This window comes from Mytilus californianus, unplaced genomic scaffold (genome assembly GCF_021869535.1).
Source record: "Mytilus californianus isolate M0D057914Y unplaced genomic scaffold, xbMytCali1.0.p SCAF_7, whole genome shotgun sequence".
Taxonomy (NCBI): Eukaryota; Metazoa; Mollusca; class Bivalvia; order Mytilida; family Mytilidae; genus Mytilus; species Mytilus californianus.
This window is the reverse complement of record NW_026262723.1, coordinates 101224550-101245129: the sequence shown is the minus strand read 5'-3', so window position 1 is coordinate 101245129 and position 20580 is coordinate 101224550. Positions and strand designations below refer to the sequence as shown.

Below are 20580 nucleotides of genomic sequence, written 5' to 3'. Positions count from 1 at the left end.
TACGCAATAAATCCCATAAGAAGTTGACAGACGATTTCTTTTGACTCTTACAGTTTCTCTCTACGTGCATCTATTGTAGTTTTCAAGATTGTAGCCAAAGACACAAAAAGGGGTAAAAATCGTCATTAAGGGAAATAACGCCTTTAAAGAGTAGACTGACGATTTCACCCATTTGACTTATTTGAAGATAGTTATTGCTGATCGCTTCTGATGTTTATAATTTCTTTCTATCTATAATAGTTTTCAAAATTATAGCAAACAAAATGCAAAACAAATCATCATTTAAGGGCAATAATTTCTATTAGGAGTCGACTTACCATTTAAGCCATGTTGATTTTTGTAGATATACTTGCTGGTCAATTGTTCTATTTTATTTGTCCTTCTGTGTAGGGCATTTACTGTGATTAGGAGTAGGCCGACACTCCGATCATGTTTAATTATTCGTAGATCTTATTTTGCCGATAATATTTTTCTGCTTAAAATTTGTCTCTATCTACTACAATTTTTTCAAGAAACAAATAAAATGGTAAAAATCGTTATTGAAAGGCAATAATTTTTAAAAAGGGGTTGACTGACGATTTCTGCCTTTTTGACTTATTAGTAGATCTTATCTTGCTTTTCCTTTTGATGTTTACAGTTTCACTAATCTACTAGAGTTTTAACCAAAAACACAAAATGAGATAAAAATCGTCATTGAACGGCAATATATATCGATTGACCATTGCGTATCATTTTGTGCTAATTACTCTAAACAATTTACAAGATTATAAAGATTCATACACCTAATTGATGACCAGTGCATAGCAAACCCCTCGTCCTGCGTCATGTTGATGGCCTTGAAGACAATCCGTGTATTACTGTTTTCTATAACAATGTCAGGAGGGCGCTTTCTCCCACAGTATTTCCCTAAAATATACTAAACATAAAACATCGATATTATACGGTATAACGTCAAGGTAAATAAAGAACACTTTCTCGCTTTGTTACACACTCAAAACTTAAGTCTGAATATCATTTTCAGTAAAAAAAAAGATTTCAAGTATATATGTTAAATGTGATTGGTTTCGGAAGATGCTGATGATGCCATTTTCCCTTCATGTTTTCGGGAACTGCACCATGGGAACACTTTGCGACCGGGAAAAAAATTAATACGAAGGTATCATAAATTTACAAAAATATTTTTTTCAGCCTCCTAGTCTAATTTAAGCGCCCTTTTTCTTAATTTATCAATCCACTAATATAAGAAACTTTATAATAGGGTATTGCATATAGATACATACGCCTTAAAAGTGTACAACAACAACAAAATTATTACTTTCAATAAATATTTCGAATAACAGATATCCTTCATCAGTATGATGTTGATGTAAACTGAAGTCTTATTAATCTCTGCTGATTTTCCTTTAAAAAAAAAGAACGTTATACAAATAAAGAATCGAACCACGTTTGGTAAATTCTCAAATTTCATGTAGATGCAGTATTTACAATAGACCTTATCGCTATTTATTCAAATCTGGATAAGTTCTGAAATTACACAACTTTTTTATGACGTAACAAACCAGTTAAAGCTTACTGGGGCCCTGTTTAAACAATGTATTGTGCAAAGAACTTTTCGTATAATCATGTTCAAATCATCGTTAACACTTTAAACACAGTCTTTTAATGACTTTAATTTTTCTTTGAAACATTGCTTCATAAACTATCAGATTTTAAAAATGTTCGCTCTCTTAACTTTTTCCTTCCTCTCATCATTATTAATGACCTTTTTTTTGGCACAACATGACCCTTATGACTCAAATAGGAAGTGTTCTAAGTAACTGTTTTTCCCGGATTAGACTAAATACCGATAAGGTGTATAAAGGCTTCGTATGTATGCATCCAAAATGGAACTAACACATCCAGATGCTATGGCTTATTAGCCCTGCGTGATTTGTACTACACCTTTTTATTGATCCCATTTGGTGCCACGTTTTTTAATTTTCGTATCCAAAATCTTTCCAGAGTATTATTACTTTTTTCCAATTGTTTTAACAAACTTGATGTATATATTTTACCTATCTCCTTTCCACCTTCCTGGAATACTGCAACATATTCATCTGTACAATTTTCAGATGTTCTTATATTGAATCGTGTATAGAAATGTAACTTTATGATCTGTAAGAGTAAGTAAATTTCATTATTGCATCATACCATTTGATTGTATCAGATGCGGTTCGGCTGGTTTAAGTATGAGTAACTGATATAAATATTGTAACATTATGTCATATTTATCTAGCGCTGATTCTTCCTAATTTTATTAAAACAAATTATCTAACATTCAATGTATTATCAGTTGTCAGCAGTATAAGTTACCCTATCATTTTGTGGCGATTTTGTTTTTATATTTCTTTATTAATCTTATCACACAAATGACAAACGTGTTCTTAGGCAAACATAGACACATCTACGTGCTTCAAAACGAAACTTGTTCTTACATAAACTATATTCATGTTTGCCACAAAATATACCAACCATATGTCCTGGAACAACGATATCCCATATACAAGTTCTGTTGTTATCAACATTTGTTGAATCAAATCTCCCCCTTATATCACCTTCTGTATCCGTCCTGTTTCTGAACCCTCCACAGCCTGACAAAACGTCTTCACAGTCATGTTCATCGCTGTTGTCACCACAATCGTCATTGTTATCACAACGCCACTTAGCGGGAATACAAGAGCCATCATCACATCGGAACTCTGAATTGCCACACTGTGTATCTGTAATGACAAAATTGTGCGTAAAAATTTTAAAATCTTTAACCCAATGACATGATTATATTTCATTGTTTTTACAATATTATCCGTATTATAACTATATCGCTCGTATTTTTTTAAAGTTTTAAATGTTTAAGATTACATTTGCAATTGAATTCAATCATACATGTATTTTAGTCTTAGATGCATGATTTTTTTATTAGTTGTTATAAGCTTTGAACTAGCTGCGAGTTACTCTGAAATCTGTACTTAGGGTCTTTTTTGTTGTGGGGATGTATAAATACCCTGCCGTCCGGTCTGTGTTTTTGTTAGCTGTCTTTCTGCTTTGTATCGATCTGATGAGTTAAGCCCTTTTCAACTGATTTTTATAGTTTGTTCTTATGTTGAACTGTTACACCACTATCCCAGGTTAAGGTGAGGGTTTAGCGCCAACGAACTAGTTGAATCCCGCCACATTATGTATGTGTCTGTCCCAAGTCTGGAACCTGTAATTCAGTAGTTGTCGTTTGTTGCTGTATATCATATTTGTTTCTCGTTCCTTGTTTTGTATATAAATCAGGCCGTTAGTTTTCTCTTTTGAATTGTTTTATATTTGTAATTTCGGGGCCTTTTAAAGCTGACTATGCGGTATGGGCTTTGCTCATTGTTGAAGGCTGTACGGTGACCTATAGTTGTTAACTTCTATGTCATTTGGTCTCTGGTGGAGAGTTGTCTCATTGGCAATTATACCACATCTTCTTATTTTTATATGACAATTAAATTTATTTCATTATTACGTGTAAGTAGTACATGTAAATTGGCGATCTTTTCCCAGGATCATTAAATATGAAAATTAGGAGATGTTGTATGTTTGCAACATCACAAAATGTGAGCATTTCAAACGATAAAAACCAACGGCCTGATTTATGACAAAATTATAAACGAAAAACAAATATTACGAAGAGCAACCAACGACAACCACTGAACAAGGCTTCTGACTTGGGACAGGCATATAAATAATGTGACGGGGTATATATGTTTGTGAACGCTCAACATCCACCCTTATCTCGGAAAGAGGTGCAACATCACACCAAAAGAACTGTCAAAATTAGTTTGAAATGGCTTGAATTGGCACGAAGCACAAAAACATTAACATAAAGACAAAAGACACACAGTATAGATGTAAAAATACTCGCAGTTACTGAAAACTACTTCAAAACCAATTACAGCTAAAAAATAAATCATGTTCTCACAGACCTCAGTATCAATCAGTACACATCAAACGGATTTAGCGTAAAGACATCATAAACAATCTTGAGAAAAGCACGACCGTGTGCAATCCAAAAAATAAGTACATCGTATATACTTGACTTGCTTACATTTTACTGTACAGTTTTCTTCATCTTTTAAATTTTCACAATCGTTTTCTCCATCACAAACCCATTGAAATGAAACACAAACTCCATTTAAACAGTCAAATTCCTCTTTACAAGGCATTGAGCTGTTTAATACTGGCAATGTCTGGGCTGAAACATAGCAGACGAAGCATGAAACTTGTGAAATTTAAATTTACATTCAAGATATAAACCAACGGTTATTTCATTGCTCTAGCTGGTCTTTTTGAATTTTTGAATTTTTTTTGCCTTAATTTGTCTATAATTTTTATGTATTTGTCAACAAAAGATTTAATTTTGATATAAAGTTATATAGATTCTTCTACTGTATCGAGTCTAATACGGTATTTCTCCACTCGAGACAGTTAAATTTACAAATTTAAAACGCGACGCTCGCCGAAATTTAACTGTCGAGAGTGGAGAAATATCGTATTGCACAAGATTTGGTGGTAGAATCTGTTTCTCTAATGATTTTTAGACGATATGAAGACACACTTAATAATCCTTCTTTTCCAATGATCTGCAAAATGATGTGTTCTTTCTTTGTAACTTCATCAACTATTGTCACCTATTTTCGTGACGTCACAATAAAAAATAATAATATAATAGTATCTGCGTTGTACTTTACAGACTTGGTAACTGTGTCGTATATTACATATTTGAAATATATGTTGTACTTTACAGAATCTGATTTCTGTGTTGTATGTTACAGATAGATTTGATATGTGTGCTGTACAAAACAGAGTTGGTACCTGTAACGTGATTTACTTGTTTGGTATCCGTTTTGTACCTATCGTATTAAGCATCTTTGTTGTACATATCATGTTTAGTATCTGTGTGTTGTACGTTACATTTTTGGTATCTGTATTTTACGTCAGATTGATTATATGTGTTCTTCTCTGTATTTTTTTCTGTTTAAATATTGTGGATAAAAAAAGTGAAATCAACTATATAAGACAGATGCTAATTCCTCGAATGCACAACACGTCATCGGAAATTATCTGCGGAAATGCATCCTTTTTTTTATTTAAGTTACAAAGATTGTATGTCAACTGCAAAACATTTTAAAATCATCCAGATGTTTATGAACAAAATATTTCAACTTAAAAAGTGGTGTTCAAATGAAGTAAGTGAAATTAGAACCAACCTACGGAATCCTCTATTTCAGTTTCAAAGTCCAGTGATGATATCAGCAGTCGACTATTATTGGTTACTCCGTACAGGGATACAGTGTAATTTGTAGATGGACTAAGTGAGGTAATTGTAAAAGAGGAAGTTGAAATTGAGACAGAAACGTCCAACATGGTCTTGTATAGATCTTTTTGTTCACACTTTATGTGGTAAGCTAAAATTAACAAACATCAATCATATGACTTAATATAAATTAGTCAGTTTTATCGCAGTAATCCAATATTATAATTACAAATTGCATCATAATTATTAATATATTATCATGATTATTATTATCATTATTATTTATTTAATTATTATTTATATTTTTATTATGATTATTATTACATATAGCAACATAATATTCCCAATAGAACGTAAAGAAAATATAGCGAGCAATATTATGTCATATTTACCTTCAAAAATAAGTTTTAAACAGTTTTTCAATCTTTGATTTACAATAAAAGGGTTATTGCATGAATATTGACGAATCATATCCCTCGTAGAATATATACCCTACTCGCAAGCTCGTGCAATATACAATTTTACTCGCGATAAAATTCACCGACATTCATTCAATTACCTTGATTCATTATTATTATTATTATTATTATTTCTATTATTATTATTATTATTATTGTCATTACATGTTAGCATTATTTGTTCATTGCTTGACGTATTGAAATTCGTTTCTAATCATTTATATTTCAAATCCCAACACCATTCTTCATATAATATTACCATTAACAAATCCATCGATCAGATTTCCTGTCTTCCAAATTATTGTTGCGGAATTTTCATCCACTTCTGCCACCAGTAAATCAGTAAATGGTGTTCCAAAATCTGTATGATAACCAACAATATGTATTATACATATCATGCTGTTTTATCATGATATTTTTTTTATTTGTTCAGGACAGAAAACAAAGAAAAAATGAATGCATTCTATATAAACCTTTTGGGAAATATGGGAAAAGAAAAACATTGATTTATTAGTAAATTCTTTAAAAAACAACAAAATTTTCTTAAGTAATAATAAGGATAATAAAAACTTTGTTTTCTCATTTAAATTGTAAAGAAATATACCTTTAATATGCTGCTGATAAGATCATCAAATAAAGTTAAATATTACCTGCATTGTTTCGATTTAATAAGAAAACAAGAAAAATACATAGACCATTCCTATACATGTTCGACATGTGTACTTATAAATCCTTATTTACATATTTCTATATAGAACAGTGTTTACTATCTACAAAATGATAAATGCAAATGTTGATAAGTAGTTCTGAAATTTCCAAAATCCTGTTCTGACAGACGATTATTTAAACGGATAAAGGAAATGCTCTAAAATGACCTGTTTATAAAATATAGACAACAACTGGTTTGAAATGCCCTATCTGTTAAAAATTGGGACCTATGTAGGTGTCATTATGCCCTTTGATGGCTGTTTATTTACTCATTTTAAAGATTATATATGTTTATCGACTTTTTCGGTGATTTATAATCTTTGACGTCAATGCTTGAAAAATGTTTTGCATTGACCTGAAAGTTGGGTGCAAACATTTTCTTGTCATTGATTCAGCAAATTACATCGTGATCTCGTGTACTTTTATTTAAAAAATATTGGAACTATAGACTCCAAGTGGTCGGTAGTTCTTACTTAGAATCTAGGTAATTATTTAAAAGTCATGCTGAGTACCAATAATGTAAAATTACTGTTCTCCAGTGGAAAGCTGCAGATTAGGACATACTCCTTTTGATGATTTACACCAAAAGTAGCTAAATTACATGCCATTGGACAACTAAAGTATTTTACAAAATTTTAAATATTTTATCCGGTCCTCCTTTCCTCGTTTATGACATCACGGAATGTAACTTAGCACTTGTCTTACGAAACAAGACGGATCACACTGTTGAAACAGAAGCCCAGTAGTCAGCACTTTTCTATTATGGATATTTGTCACATTTATAAATTAACTGTTTACAAACCTTTGACTTGTTCGAAATACTAAGGATGTCCTATCCCAGGAATTGATTATCTTAGATATTTGGGATAACCTTTCGGAATTTTGGTTCCGCAACGCTCTTCAACTTCGTACTTTATTTGGCCTTTAACTTTTTTATTCGAGCGTCACCTTTGAGTCTGTTGTAGACGAAACGCGTGTCTGGCGTACAAAATTTTAAGCCTAGTATCTGTTATTAAGGTTTGTTTGCCTACCTTTGTTGAAAACCTGTGTAAACTTCGGGTTTCTGATGGAATCGTGATGCACAATAATCAAGTTTCTGTGTCAAGCTTTTTTTTAGTTTTTTTGGACTGTTGTTTGTTTTTTCTTTTTTTGGCCAGGGAGTTGTCTTTTTTGCTTTCATTTAAACATATTTTATTTGCTATTACATATAACAAAAAGGATCAGACACAAGTTATCACAACTTAGATAGTCCTCTCCTAAAATTCATTGTTTTTTGTCTTAATGTTTTTGATTGCCTCTTTGGTACCTATGATCTTACATTTTTAGTTTACTGTACATTTTCCATAAGTTAAAGTATCAATACAAAATCACTGGCTTCTAGGCCTGTTTTTCCATTGGGGACTCATAGTCTACCAGTAGTTGCATCAACCCGGATGTCGTTCATACAAAATGACATGCTCAACACCAGAAACAGGAAATAAACTAATTATGGATACCAGGTTTAAAATTTTGTACGCCAGACGTGCTTTTCTTCTACAAAAGACTCATCAGTGGCGCTCGAATTAAAACAGTTAAAAAGACCAAATAAAATACGAAGCTGAAGAGCATTGAAGACCGAAAATATTTAAAGGTTTTGCCAACAGCTAAGGTAATCTATTCCTGGGGTAGCGGAATTTGGATTTGTCATAAGAGTTGAACATATGAATTTAATGTATCAATTCATGAACTAAAATTCCATCATGCACATGACAAAACATGAAATTATCATTTTTCTAGTGCTGTTGTTTATCTCAAAGTCACAGCGAGGCCTTCCACGCGGATCTAAAGCTCTCGCCTTACTGCAAGTTCAAGATGCCCTTAACATGGTTTTAATCGTTTTTAGCTCACCTGGCCCTTAAGTGAGCTTTTCTCATTACTTGGCGTCCGTCGTCCGTCGTCGTTTACTTTTACAAAAATCTTCTCTTCTGAAACTACTGGCCCAAAATTAAACCAAACTTGGCCACAATCAACATTAGGGGATCTAGTTTTAAAAATGTGTCCGATGACCCCGCTTGTCAACCAAGATGGCCGACTTAGCTAAAAATGGAGCATAGTGGTAAAATGCAAGTTTTGTCTATTATTTTGAAAACCGTTATAAATAGAGAAAATCTGAGAGGAGCATAAATGTTCTGAATGTTGAGCTCTACCAATTGTTCATATACGTCAGACGACCTTTTTATAGGAGTTATTGCCCTTAAATGACAAATTTTGCCAAGTTTTTTTTCTTTTTTGCCTATTATCTTGAAAACTATAATAGATAGAGAGAAACTTTACATTGCAAAAATGACCAGCAAGACGAGTTCTACAAATTAGTGAAACATGGTCAAAATCGTCAGTCGACTCCTTATTAGAGTTGTTTTCCTTTGATGGCGATTTTTACCATATTTTTTTTTTGCGTTTTTCTCCTATATCTTAAAAATGATAATAGATAGATAGAAACTTAAATAAGCAAAAAATGACCAGCAAGACAAGATCTACAGTTAAGACAAATAGAGGAAACCGACCAACGACTCCTTATTGGAGTTATTGCTCTTCAATGACGATTTTTACCATTTTTTTTTGCATTTTGCCTTATATGATAAAAATTATAATAGATAAATAGACACTTTAAATCACAAAATGATCAACAAGGCAAGATCTAATAGCAAGTCAAATTTTGCCGATAAAGTTAGTAAACTGTCACTCTTTATAGGAGTGATTGCCCTTAAATGAGGATTTTTTTTACCCTCCTTTATGTTTTGTGCAAAAACTAAAGAAGATAGAGAAAAACTAAACAGACTAAATAATCAGCAATACAAGATTAACAAAATAGAGATTTTTGTCTACAATGTTGGAAAGTGTCCTTTGTTGAATATGTGCATAAACCAATGTGAGCGACACAGGCTCTTTAGAGCCTCTAGTTTTGTCTAGATGTCGAGAATCTGCACTGAAGCACACACATGCAGGGAAATAACAACAAATATTCAAAACTATTACGGACACAGAAATCTTAGATTTTGTCAGAATTTCCCCAACAATCTCGTATAAAATAGAGACGGAAGATATCAAATGGGATATCCAAAACTCATAAGTTGATAACAAAGTGACAACACCGTGGAAAAAAACAAAACGATCAAAGAAAGAACAACAGTATCCAAACACAACATAGAAAGCTAAAGACTATGCAACACGAACGCCACCAAAAACCGGGGAGTTATCTCAGCCTTTCTCATGTGCTCCGGAAGGGTGAGACGATCCTGCTCCACATGTTGGACTCGTCGTGTTGCTCATGTAAGTAAAATCTAATTTGATGATGTCACATTCTTTGAAAAAAACACGGGATTGTGGTAACGACAATTGGAACATATCCGTCGTCATCTGTGAAACATATTTTCCATAACGGTCAACCAACTCGTGATTGCGTCCGTAAAATTAACGAAGTGATGACTTCAACTTCACCACTTGGAACCCTTGATTTAATAGCTTCCTTGTAACCTCTATCAGGAAAATTATGATAGGAAATGCAAGCTCTGGAATATCATATCAACTGGGAGATTGAAATGTTGCTACACCGAAATGTAAAGTTCACAATTGGGAAGCTAAAATCATCTCTTTTGTCGTAAAGTTTTGATCTCAATCGACCCTCATTGTCAATTTCTAGATGTAAGTCAAGATATGAGCCAGGCTTAACTGTATCTGTTGTATCCTTTATTTCAAGTTCGATGGTATAGATGCGTTCATCATATTAACCAAACTGTGCAAAATACAGAAACAATGCAATACTTAGACTACCCCGAAAATTGACATGAAATTTAGCATGAATAGCACCAGTAATTCAGGCGGCCTACATTGCAATATCAATGAACATACTGTCTGTCATAATTGTTTTCCGATTATTGTTTTGTAATAAATCAGGCTTTTGATATTATTTTTGCAATTGTTTCGCATTTTGTCATGTCGGAGCCTTTTATAGCTGATTATACAGTATGGTTTTTGCTCATTAATGAAGGTCGTTGACCTATACAAGTAGTTGCTTAATTCTGCTTCATTTTGGACTCTATTGGATAGTTGTCTAATTTGCAATCATACCACATCTCATTATTTTAACTGACCAAAAGAGGAAAAGTGAAGTAGTGCACATAAGAAGAGTATTTGAGATGTAGAGAGCATGCATCTGAATCATTGGGAAACTTTATATGGCTTTCACACAGCATAAATGAGAAACCTAAGATATGCACAATAAATAAAGCGGCAGTCAATAACTGAACTGCAGTTTTTCTGTTCTTGAAGGTTTCCTATTACTGATGTTCAGTGATGGTCTATATATAGCTTTTGAAAGAGAGAACACACATATCGTGCACACTGAACTTGATGTCACACGTTCATTGTACTACGTCTAGGTCTTAACCAATGATTGTGTACTGTCAGTCCCCAAATGTATAATCTGCTTAATAGACACTGATCATGATTAAAATGATACATTTTGATTGTAATTTGCAGTTTATGAATTACATTTTTTTTTAAACTGGGGTTCTGACATCAGATTTTAGTTGCTCTGTTTCAACATTATGTTATCAATGCTTACATTTTTGTATGTGTTTGACTGCAAACTCAAATTACCGCATTTTTCTCATTTTCTGTTTAAACTGGTTCTGTTTAATGATAATCGATGGCGAAATAACTTGTTTTGATACGATTGGCAAAAGTGTACGAATTAAGAAATTATTGGGGCGATCAGGTTCTACAAGATATGAATAATTGTCATCAGAATGTATACGTTATTAGTATCTGAACATGTACAATGTCATGTAACATATGGCTAATTTGTAGCCATTTAAAACGTCCAAAGGTTTGAATAGAGCGGAGCGCCTTTGCTCCTTGCTAGAGAAGACCCGTACATATGTATATATTCGATATCTTTGTTGATAGTTGTTTCATGGCAATCATTCTACATATGTATCTCCTTATTTTATAAGTGTAAAAAATAGTTCTTAAATTTTGATGTGTATGATGTTGAAATGTTTTAAATGAAAAATACTGAAGACAAATCGTTTGATGAAAATATTAGTGTTAGAGGGTCTGAGAGGATCTGTAGTAGCATCAGATACTATAGTATATTGGTGTTTGAGGATCTGAGAGGATCCATGGTAGCATCAGATATTTAGACGTGTTTCTAATTGTGTGCAAGTATTGGTGGCCTTGTGCTGTTTTCTGCTCTTTGGTCGGGTTGTTGTCTCTTTGACACATTCCCCGTTTCCATTCTCAATTTAATCAATGAATACGTTCATGTCACATAAGTAATTTGGCTAAAAAAGTAATTTGCCTAACAAATGTTCAAAGGTGATGGAATAACATCTATACTACATGATCAATGGTTTGTTCTATGGTCATGACTGTCGACGCCTCCGTTCTTTAACGTATTGGAGTTCGTGCTATTCCATCAGGTTTTGTTTGTTACCTTGTTTTGTATCTTCTCAGTCAATTGATGAGATTTTAACATCGGTAAACTACTGTTGTTTACATTTTTAAATAATGATTAGAGGTTTAGGAGGAGAAGCCTATACACATTTGTTCCGATAGGACGAAATCCAGTTCATCCCAAAGTTCACCCCAAAAATCATTCAGATGAAGAGATGCAAAAGGTCATTAAGCGAGTAAGATTACGTAAAAGTTACACAAAATTTTAGTCAAGCGGTTCAGGAACAAGTGCGGATACAAAATTAGGACAGAAGGACGAACAGACGGACGGACGGACTTCCTCATAACTATACACCACCCGCTTAAGAAACAGGGGGATACTAAATAAAGAAAAATAAATTGATCCCAAAAAAATAATCCGGCCAGTTTTAAGTTGAAAATAAATATTCTGACCTCGTCAAATTTGCCAGTAATCTCCTTAGGTGGTGTTGTTCTACATTTTTGTTGTCGATATATACGGAAATTCGCCTCCTGACTAGGAAATGATTACGCTATTTTACTTTGATAAAAGTATATGATAACTTATTTAATAGCAACAACTACCTTTTAACTTTTTTATTGTCATATCAAAAATAGAGTAAAACATAATCAGTTATGAGATTCATACAATGAAATACAGATTTGAATGTCACAAGACATTCTGCAGTAGGTGTTAAAACAAACACATCAAAAGTGACACTACGATTGTACAGTTGTGTTGTTATCAGTCAGGATTAAATGGTAATATTTTCTGAAGCGGATTTTTTTTTCCCCAATTGACAGAAAAATATGTTTAACACTACCAAATGACATCAATATTTTTTTGACTATGAAACTGAATGTCATTATTTACAAACATAGATGTATTAATAAAATGTGTATACACTGTTATATCTCCATTTGATGATATACTCGGTACTTAAAAAGTATTCCAAAGATAAGAATTTAAAATATGTCTTAAGAATTTTACAAAAAGTGTAATTGATAATAACATTTTATGCGTTGGAATACATATATATTGGTTGGGATGTGTGTTATTTTGATGGACCATATATAAATAAAAAGTTCTTTTTCTGCGAACAGTTCTTTTGTTTCTTCGTCTTTTTTATTCATCCAAATGCCTGTGATATGACCGAAGTTGTTGGAGGAGGGTGGAGAATATTGAGTATCCATTTTAAGTAAGTTGATACTTCAGTATAAACACCCGGCTTATTCATACGGCCACATCCATCTCCCCAGGATACAACCCCTGCTATTGTCCACTGATTATTTCGTCTACACATTAATGGTCCTCCGGAATCTCCCTACAATAGAAATTTAATGAAATAAGCAAAACAATATTTTGTCATCATTGCAACCGCTTCTTGTGTTTTTATTAAGGTTACAGAATTTATATGTACCGCTGGTTTATAAATTTGGTATATATATATATATTGAGAAACTACCCCTTTACATCGGGGGCAAACACCAGCGGGGTATAAGTGTTTGCGTCATACAAACTGTACAATATATACAGTGTACGTAAAAAATCACATCGTTATAAAATTAAAAATGTCAAAATAATCGTAAAAGTATTTCTTTTAAATTCCAACCTTTGACAATGAACATTTATAAAAAAGGATAAAAGAAACCGTAAAAGTGCAGTGCAATATCTTGAATATTATTAAAAGATTACACATATATTTAGACTTTTTCTTAAAATACACATTCACATTAATTTGGCACACTTTCAAACTTTCATACATATAAGTTATTTTAGACATTAACATGCAACAACTCATTGCGAGCTTTAATGACTGAGGTCAGATATTTTTTGCCCATTGCATCAACCTTTTTTCCGATATCATCAGCGAACAAAAAGGCTATGTCGCCGATGATTTATTTAAGTTTATTAAAACGAGGGAACTCTGAGAAAAACACGCCGGTTCCTGCATTTAGAAGGAAATCGTGCAAATCAGAAAAGAAACGTTCTCGAATATCATTATATGCCTGGCATTCCAACAATACATGCAAATCAGATTCTTCAATACAACATGTTTGACATGTATCACTATCTTTCAATTGCATGCGGAATAACATAGCATTCAATGGAAGACAGGTGAAATATGTGGTTAATATGATTAAAATATTATTTTTTGGATAATTTAAGTTCTTTACATATCATTTTGCAATATCTTGTACCAGGTAAAGAATCTAAACTAGAAAATATGTGATCATTTGACAGTCAATATATTTTGTTAAAGATTCCGATCCTAACTCCGATAAAACAAAGCATTTTGGAAAGTTCATTTTAGAGTTAATTATAACTTTTACGACTTTGTTCTGCCAGCTGTCTAGCATTTCGTTTCTGGATTTTAACGGGGGTACCATACGCCACAAGCATGAGCAATGGATGGAGCACCCGAGTCTGACCCTGGTAGTATGTGTCGTTCAATCTAGTTTTTTTGCAATGTTATGTTGACTGTTGTTTGTCTGTTCATCTATGTTTCTTGCAGACATACTGTTGTATGTTTTTAAGATATTTTAAGCCACCATGGTATCTTCTCACCTTTTTTAAAGTTTGCCTTGATCAATTAATTTCTTGCATATTAATTTTGATCTTCAGTAATTAAAAAAACTCTTTTCTTCCTCCTACCTGACATGCATCTTTTCCTCCCATTTCGTATCCAGCACATATCATACCGGGGGGCAAGTCTGTCCCATATTTACTTCGACAATCAGTATATGAAAATATTGGCACTCTTACTTGCTGCATTATACTTTTATTGCCTGTACCTAAAATAAAAATTCTATCAAGGAACTATCTCTTATTACAAGAAGTTTAAATTGATTCCTGGCCAACATTTAGATGAGATTTAATTATTATAAACGAATACAAAAATATTCACTGGATATTATTATATAAAATGAAATCGGTGATTTACACAGAAACTGTGACATACAGAGACAAACAGAAATATGATCTGATACGTACCTCTAGTATCTCCCCATCCACTCACATAACAGAAGTCGCTACCATTGAATGGACGTGTGTCTGTACCTGGTAAACAAATATTCTGCACGTATCTAGTTGTCACGGCTGGTCTATCCAACTTAATGAGTGCTATATCAGCTGGATGTCTTCCAATTCTGTACCAGTTGTGTTTAATTAGCTGCATGATGCTAAATTCCTGTTCTTGACTTTCGTGAACATCCTTATTAAAGTCACCCAGTCTGACACGGACACTCGACACATCTTTTAACCTACAATAAAAGTGAAAACTGATCTAACTTGTTAGTCATATAGTTCAGTTAAAATCACACCAGAATTTACTTTTCCTTTTTCTTTACATATTAATAACTTTTTGAATTATGCTAATTACTTTTTATTTGTTATTGTGAACTTTTCCTCCTTTCATACAGCATGACTAATCACCAAATACAACTTATCATCGCTTTTTTACATCGGATATCATTTGTTTTTTGTGTTTGTTTGTTTGTTTGCTATTTATCAATGTCTGTAGAGTTTTCATCGGCCATGTTCTTTCGTCTTAAAAAATAACTTTTCGAATTTTCTTCTTTTTTTTTTAACTTTTGTATTTGGTCAAGTAATTTTGGTGAGATAATTAAGATGTACCGATGATTGAGGTTGGACACAACGCATATAATGATATATGAAAGCTTATCATCGAATATGACTTAGAATTTTAACATGTGTAACTCGACTGGTGTCACTCTTGGAGTAGGAATTTAATAATAAACCCTGAGAATGTTTTTAGGAACACATAACTTGCCCACTAAAAGCTATAACATTTTCTTATATATTACAATAAATGAGTCGGTACCGCTGATGGTTGACTGTCAGCCCCCAATAATAGTATCTCTCCAACAGCCATTATTCTGTATTTACATTATTTAGATTTGACTTAACATTTTTATTTACGTGATATCGCTATTGAGCCATAATCTAGATTGCAACTTTCTTCAGATTAAGGGTTGTGGTTGTTCTGTTTATGTCCTTTTTTATGCTCATATTGTTAACGTATAATATATCTGGTTTCCCAAACCTGTAATCTGGAGCGTCATGATAATTAAGTGGGGTTTGTGTTGCTCAATCTTTAGATCTATATCTTTTTTTTTCTATCTTTGTGTTCTCTGTCATCGTAGCTTTTCATTGCATCCTTTGTATTTTCTTTATATTTTTTATCTTGCTTTTAGTTGTCAGCCGTTCTGTGTTGAAATGAATCATCATTGATATGGTCATAATTATAAATTAACTGTTAACAAAACTTTGAATTTTTCGAAAATCTATGGATTTGTCTACGCGAGTAATAGATTACCTTAGCTGTATTTTGCAAAACCTTTCGCAATTTTGGGTCCTCAATACTTTTGAACTTCGTACTTAATTTACCCTTTTTAACTTTTTTTCATTCGAGCGTCACTGGTGAGTCTTTTGTAGATGAAACGCGCGTCTGGCGTACACAATTTCAATCCTGGTATCTATGATGATTTTATTTATAGTAATACATGTATACCTGTCGAAGCAGTGTGCTGCTGTCAGAACCCACTGACTTTCTATCAATGTTCCACCACAAAAAGGTTCTTCTATCCCTGTAGGTAGAGTTAACAAAATCGACGCTTGCCAAGGCCAGCTTCCTTTTGTAACTGCCTGCCCTCCAACTATCCGATAACTTCTTTCTAGTATTGGGAAAAATTGAAACCCGCAACCTTCAAAGGATATTCATCAGCAAATTTTATCTGATTTACATTAAATGGTCAAAAAGTCAGTAATTATTATTGCTGATAAAAAATGTTATTAATATTTTTCAAATAACATAATATATAAGATTTTGTAATAATAAATATTTTTGAGAATGACAATGTGTAGAAGACTAAAGATTCCCTATAGTAAGACCTTGCTTTATACTTTTGCCTTTCTTAATATGAAATTATTACATTAAGATGGTACATAATATGTTCAAAACGGTTTGCCTGTTCCTAACTGTATTTCACGTTTGATTGTTTTTATTCAAGTGTACAGTGTAGCATATATGTAATCCACATTCAAGACGAACCAAATAGCAAAAAATGAATTCGTATGTCTGAAAAGGATAACATGAATATGATCGAAGTGATGCATGTTGAATTTTCTGCTTTATTCTCTACCAGGAGCGCTCAAAACCATGATTTTTTTTTTAAATCCAAACTATGACTATTGGAAGTATATTTGATTGCCAATGGAAATAAATGCTAGGACTTATTGTGGACCGTCAATTTATTGTTTGTTTTACAAAAAGTCACCGAAGAGTTCAATTGCGTGCAGAATTACATAGCACGATGATATCTGTAAAACAAATGTTAATGAAACATGCATTAGACTACTGCACATATTATTAGTTATGTTTATCATGTTTTTTTTCCAACAATATCAATATTTTGATGGTAGCTATACTTAAAATAGATTTCTTATACAGTAGAAAAATGTGTACCTGGCTGACAAGTAATCCACACATCTTCCTTGTGCACGCAGTCATTGATTCCAAATCTGAAAATGTCGATTCAAACATTTTTAGACAATAAATTGCATTCTCTCTTCGCCATTTGACATGAAAATCAGAGAGAGACACAAAGAGGTCAACATTAAACCTTCAACAATATAGACAAGTGTCTATACAATTTGTCAAAGACTTAAATTACGCCGACTCTACAAAGTTATAAATAAATAATTTAACAGAGATCTGCTATCAATACCATATTCCCTAAACGACCCTAAACGATGAAATATTAAAACTAAAGACGATTCAGTACATTATTTAAATTAGCACTGTAAATTGTGACTTTTAAACTAGACTTTTCTGATGTTTCGTCAAAAGTTTCCAGCCTCAGCTTAAGAACTGAAGTCATTTGATTGAGTGATTGCTCATCTTCCAACGCCAAATATTTCGTACATTATTCATGAAGATAAAGGATAGTGAAATATCAGTCGTTAAGATCAGAAATGTATGTGGAATGGGAGAAGGGTAAAAAAATTTCACTGCCATTAGAAAACAAGGGGCAGGGTTAAAAATCAGCCTTTCAATAAATAGTTCACGAACGATCCCTCTAAATAACTGTATCTGAATTACAACTTCAACGTTCAAAGATGGAGCGATTTCGAAATACGCACTAGGATTTATTTCTTTCCGCGCATCAGACTAGACATTGTTCGTACATTATGCACTGTTAAATGTATTAGATCACTCTGTATGTTTCGTTTGTCGTAGATACAATCTTGTCCTATTTTCTGATAACTTGTGCAACTTTTTACTTTTTATACTTGTCGTGAGCAACACAACAGGTGCAACTTGTGGAACAGGAACAGGCACTGCTTACCCTTCCAGAGCAACTTGTGGAACAGGAACAGGCACTGCTTACCCTTCCAGAGCAACTTGTGGAACAGGCACTGTTTACCCTTCCGGAGCAACTTGTGGAACAGGAACTGCTTACCCTTCCAGAGCAACTTGTGGAACAGAAACTGCTTACCCTTCCCGAGCAACTTATGGAACAGGAACTGCTAACCCTTCCAGAGCAACTTGTGGAACAGGAACTGCTTACCCTTCCAGAGCACCTTATGGAACAGCAACTGATTACCCTCCGAGAGCATCTTATGGAACAGGAACTGCTTACCCTTCCCATGCAACTTATGGAACAGGAACTGCTTACCCTTCCCGAGCAACTTATGGAACAGGAACTGCTACCCCTTCCAGAGCAACTTGTGGAACAGGATCTGCTTACACTTCCAGAGCATCTTGTGCAACAGGAACTGCTTACCCTTCTAGAGCAACTTGTGCAACAGGAACTGCTTACCCTTCCAGAGCATAATGTGGAACAGGATCTGCTTACCCTTCCAGAACAACTTGTGCAACAGGAATTGCTTACCCTTCCAGAGCAACTTGTGCAAAAGGAACTGCTTACACTTCCAGGTCAACTTGTGCAACAAGAACTACTTACCCTTCCAGAGCAACTTGTACAACAGGAACTGCATACCCTTCCACAGCAACTTGTACAACAGGAATTGCTTACCCTCCAGAGCAACTTGCGCAACAGGAACTGCTTACCCTTCCAGGGCATACTTGTGGAACAGTTAAAGCGTACCCTTCCAGAGCAACTTGTGCAACAGTAACTGCTTACACTTCCAGAGCAACTTGTACAACAGGAATTGCTTACCCTCCAGAGCAACTTGCGCAACAGGAACTGCTTACCCTTCCAGGGCATACTTGTGGAACAGTTAAAGCGTACCCTTCCAGAGCAACTTGTGCAACAGTAACTGCTTACACTTCCAGAGCAACTTGTGCAACAGGAACTGCTTACACTTCCAGGGCATACTTGTGGAAAGGTTAAATCGTACCCTTCCAGAGCAACTTGTGCAACAGGAACTACTTACCTTTCCATAGAAACTTGTGGAAAAGAAACTGATTACCCTTCCAGAGCATCTTGTGGAACAGGAATTGTCTACTCTTCCAGGACAACTTGTGCAACAGGAACTGCTTACCCTTCCAGAGCAACTTGTGCAACAGGAACTGCTTACCCTCCCAGAGCATCTTATGGAACAGGAACTGCTTACCTTTCCTTTCCAGCGCAACTTATGGAACAGAAACTGCTTACCTTTCTAAGGCAATCGGTAGAATAGGAATTGCTTACTCTTCAAGGGCATACTTGCGGGAAGGATTATAATGTAGAGGTGACATTTCACCGAGGTGAAAACGAGTAAATTTTATTCCAGAAATATCAGATACTTACGGATTTCCGATACAATCAAATATCGATTGTTCACTTCCGTTACATTTGACATTATCCATCCAAATTTGTCCAGTTCTCATCTTGGAAAGATTTCGATGACTATGCATAGCTGAGCTAAATTTGAATATATAAAAGATATGTAAAACAAAGTCAAAAAGTCAAAAGTCAGTGTATAATATATAGGAAAGATATGGGGCATGTTTGAATAAAACAATATTCTGTAATAGGTCAGAGAAATATTATTTAACCAATCAAAGACATTTTGTTATTTTCTGATACATACATGAATAAATATGGACAATAGAAAGATGTCTATATACTATATCAAACTCTAAATTGGCGTAAGTCAAAGCAAGTTGTGAATGAATTCCTCCAGAAATATCAAAGATCAGTCCACATCACTAAATGACAAAGACTTTAAACACGACAAAATATAATCACTGACGTGGTTCCTGACTTAAATTAGGCAATTGCACATGTGATGGGATTACATTTTTTAGAGTAAAACCCCCCTCGGTTTTGATCTCGATCAATGGACTGAAAACGGATGATTTATATATGTAAAACATCCAATGAAAAATATACCAAATACTTACAGTTGCTGATTAATGGACCATCAGAACATCCTCTTCAAGGAAAGGAAAATAAACAATAGGAAAGAAAAAGGAGTCTCGTTTATCAAAAATTTCAGTATGAAAAAACCCTTAAAGATGTGATTTCAAGATCTAAAAATGGACATTAGTTACTATCAAAGTTGGATTTAGAAAGATTGAGTTAAAGTGGGTACATTTCATAGGTATATTTTTTTTAAATCTGGATTGTTTGCATAGATACATTGTATAAATATCTGCAAGTATT

General features: G+C 33.6%; 1 protein-coding gene across 1 annotated transcript; it reads right to left on the bottom strand.

Annotated features, from left to right (window-relative positions):
- Window positions 1-12525: 12525 nt before the first annotated feature.
- On the bottom strand, window positions 12526-19830 carry LOC127708449 (neurotrypsin-like). Its single transcript, XM_052213319.1, has 6 exons — window positions 19723-19830; window positions 17433-17488; window positions 16479-16671; window positions 14939-15207; window positions 14600-14739; window positions 12526-13268 (listed from the first exon to the last, which is right to left on the bottom strand). Exons 1-6 carry the CDS (start codon window positions 19827-19829, stop codon window positions 13074-13076), a joined length of 960 nt encoding a protein of 319 aa, XP_052069279.1. The 5' UTR covers window position 19830; the 3' UTR covers window positions 12526-13073.
- Between the last annotated feature and the right edge of the window lie 750 nt (window positions 19831-20580).

Coding starts and splice junctions, on each gene's coding strand:
- LOC127708449 (XM_052213319.1), bottom strand. CDS start 19,829: ATGCATAGTCATCGAAATCTTTCCAAGATGAGAACTGGACAAATTTGG. Junction 16,672..17,432: donor GTGGATTACTTGTCAGCCAG/GTACACATTTTT, acceptor TATCCTTTGAAG/GTTGCGGGTTTCAATTTTTC. Junction 14,740..14,938: donor TGGATGGGGAGATACTAGAG/GTACGTATCAGA, acceptor TTTTTATTTTAG/GTACAGGCAATAAAAGTATA.